At 36.6% G+C, this 3,607-nt stretch overlaps 1 protein-coding gene across 1 annotated transcript; it reads left to right on the top strand.

Moving 5' to 3' along the window:
- Nucleotides 1-220: 220 nt before the first annotated feature.
- LOC149539325 (uncharacterized) lies at nt 221-565 on the top strand. The gene has a single exon (XM_089802543.1). The coding sequence runs from the start codon at nt 221-223 to the stop codon at nt 563-565; it is 345 nt and encodes a 114-aa protein (XP_089658669.1).
- The last annotated feature ends 3,042 nt before the right edge of the window (nt 566-3,607 follow it).

The following is a 3,607-nucleotide window of genomic DNA, read 5'->3' as shown; positions in this document are numbered from 1 at the left end:
TCACTGCCATTATTTGGCTAATGCCTATTGAATGAATGAATGAAATTTTTTTAATAACGCTCACTTCTGTTCTTTGCTCCCACTGCCAAGCTCTCTATAAAAACCCTACAAAGCCCTTCCATTTCATACCACTCACTGGATTTGTTGCTTTTCTCTGCAAGGGCATCACCCTAGGCATTGCATTTAAGGGCTCTGCCCAGAAAACTGCCTAGGGTTAAAGATGTGCCTTTTGCTGCCTTGCATTGGTAGCGGTGGAGAGACGAAGGTTCGAAACCTGACAGAGGGGCCTTTGGAGGTACAAATCAGATTGGGTTCAACGCTCAGGAAGTCCTACAGACTGGGGCCTGGATGTGCCAAGACGCTCAACCGCTGCAAGATACGAGACAACTATTCTCAGAGCAATGGAAAAGGTGAGCCATATGTCTGGATTCACAGTTCCAACGCCAACTGGGCCACCGCCAGGAAACAGTATCTCACTCTTGACGATCTCAAAGCATGCAATGAAGTTAAGATTTGTAATGACTCTGGCAAAGGAGCTTTCACCGTGCTCAAGATATCCAGATAAAAAACGTCTTAGGGTTTTTTTTTCCTTTGTTAAGCTCGTTTCGAAGACTCTAGTTTAGCTTCTCATGGCATAAATTTGATTTGGTTTTGAGCTGCGGAGAGCGTGAAAGTTTTGTTTAGGGTTTTTTAAAATCTTAAAGAGAAGCTTCTGACTCTTTCTTTTGTGGGCTCCAGATTATGCGTTTGTCTTTAGGCATGTTCTGTTTGATTTAGTTTAGTTCAGAGAAGTTTTGAATATTGATGAATATTTTTTATATGATTCAGTCGCAGTGAAGGGAGCAAAGTAATGGTGCGGATGTTAGCTAAAGCTCTTGTTGATGAAGTATTTAATAATAAACTCTTCACTATTCGAAAAAGAATGAAGTGTAATAGTTTGAATATGTTACCAAAAGGTAGAGAATCCAGTTTAGCTTACTTCAGATATTAGAGGAAACAGAGTTTTACTACAGTTAGTTATGGATGCGTATGTTTTATATTTAAATTTTCAAGGTTGAACTGAAGAAGAAAAAATTGGTGCTGGAAATTATTGTCATAGTATCTCTATCCAGATAAACTTTTTCCTTCAACGAAGTTACTTGTTTTCTTGTTGCGAAAAAGAATAGAAAATCCGTGGCTAAGAAAATGAGATTAGATGTCTGTCTATATGTATCAGAGAATCGGAGTTTTCTTGTGTTCTCATGATCGCGTGAGACCAAATTATAATTTAATAGTTTTACTGTATGAGTACTCCATCGAACAATTGTTTCTCATCTTCACTGTTTTGAAAGGCTCACCAATCCTCTCATCGCTTCACTGTTTTGCGGGAATCGGACATTTTCATCCCTCTATCCCCTTGCAGATGTTTACAACGATATTGGCGGCAATGTTTATACGGGAATCATCTATTGTTGATCAGACTTTTTTAATTAACTGAAAACGAGGACATTACATTGCATCCTGTTCTCGGAGGTTTCACACTTTATTGTTTTAGCTGAGGAATGGTGACCTCCTGCTGGTTGATCTTTCGTGTCCTAGGCTTTGAAGGATTCGAGGAGTGAGCTGCTCTGTTTGGAACCACGGGGTCAATGTTTTCAATGTGCTTGTTTTCCAGATGCCTTCCATGTTCTACCTGCAGATGAAGGCGGCTTAGTGAGTGTCTTATGTCTCTTCTACTCCTTTTCAATGGGGATGAAAAAGAGTCATGGGACTTCGTTACAAGTGACTTCTGTTAACTTTTCCTTTTATCGGTTCGTTCTGGGTTTTTCCTTAATCTTGTGCTTGAAGGTTGGGCGACCTTGCTCTGAGAAATTTTCTTGCTCTTTTTCGTTTTTTGGTTCAAGGTTTCAGGATACCTTTCGAACACATCTTCTGTCCAAAGTTCTTTGACGAAAGCGTGTTATTGAATTGTCCCGAAACCTGAAGTTTTTTATTAAGAGAAAGCAGATTTTATTGGGGTTCTGAAATGGAGTTTTAAAGGATTATTTGAATATTTCCCTTTAAGTGTAATCCATCCTTCTTCAACCTTGGCTGCAACATGTCAAGCCTACAAATCCATAGAACTATTAACCCCACCTGTAATAGGCTTACTTGTATGAGGTAGGTTTTTAAGGACCGTGCCCATGAGGAATTATTTTTCAATCCATAGTTAGTTGCAACATGCACTTTCTATATCTAAAAGGGAAAAACTTGTAGTCCGGAGGCTAGATCCTAGCACCCTTAGAAGAATTGATGTCAACAAGAATACAAACACAGGTAGAGTAGAACATATAAGAGGAATCCTCATCAATCATCAAGACAAGAGCATCACCTACTTCTTCAAGGACCCGATCAACCCAAAGATGATGAGGGACATAAGGGAGCCCAACCCAAATAAGAACCTTAGAAAAAAAATTTGAGGAAGGGTTGAAATCCTCATGCCATGGCTTCATCATTAAAGGGAAAAAATTATCCAAGGTGAAAAAAATCCTTGCAAAGAATAAACTGTCTATCAAAAGCTTTCTCAAACTTAGTAGACAAAACTTCTTTAGCAAGAGGGAAATTTTGAACCGTACCTAATATAAGAGGTGTCTAGTGATTAAAGATCCACTAGCAAAGAAGAGGAAGAGAGGGTTCAATTGTTTTACAAATGAGCTCATGAAAATGAATTATAAGCCATAGTATTGATCTCCTCCACAAAATCCTTATGAAAGTGATAACAATAGAGTTGTAGATAGGGAAAGGAACAACCATATGCTACCAGTTCCATTTGCAACTTTCTCAACATAAGAGATACCCTTTGAGGTGCCACTACTAAAGTAATCCCTAAAACATAAAGTTGATTATGGTATCCATGGCCTCTTTCCTTCTATGAAATAATATTTTTTCTATTTGGTATTGTAAGCAATAGGTTATGGATGCCTCTCATTGTTCTTTGTGTGTTATCAAGTTCCTTGACTAGTTAAGTTTTAGGGTTTAAGGTGTCATTTTGAAAATGTCGTATGGATTTGGTTCACATTCCCATGAAAAACCTCTTTGTTCTAAAAAAATGTAACCTCTTGAAAGACTAAATTCTTATTTTCACTCCATTAGCTCCAATCAAAAGCATCTTATCAAGTATGGATATACTATCCCTTTTAGTTTTTTTGGTGGTGTCACTCCTTTTGAGCTCCCCTTTTGATGCCCTTTGACTTGTTTTTACTTTCTACTATAGATGGCTTCAACCCCTATTCCCAATTTAATCTTATTTAAAATTGGTAGTAAATAATATAATACAATCAATATTAAATAAAATAAGATCAAAACTATGATTAGGTTTGAAATTAGGTAACCTTAGTTGAACTTATTCCTAACTCTACCTCTAAATTTATAACCCTTATTAAACCTAAATCCTAATTCTAATATTAAGAAAATCAAATTTTAATTATAACTTCATTTAAACCCAAACTAGAGAAACTCTAACCTTAATTTAACCAAAATTTTGGTCCTAAATTTTAATTTAACTCTAACCTTAACTCCAAGTTTTATCATAGAACCCTAACCCTTAGCTTATATGAATTATAAATATAATTTAATTGTGAATTTATTT

This window comes from Cupressus sempervirens, chromosome 9 (assembly GCF_028749045.1).
Source record: "Cupressus sempervirens isolate cs-2001-9-10 chromosome 9, ASM2874904v1, whole genome shotgun sequence".
In the NCBI taxonomy this organism is placed as follows: Eukaryota; Viridiplantae; Streptophyta; class Pinopsida; order Cupressales; family Cupressaceae; genus Cupressus; species Cupressus sempervirens.
The sequence above is the reverse complement of the archived record's forward strand: the minus strand, read 5'-3'. Positions and strand labels throughout refer to the sequence as shown.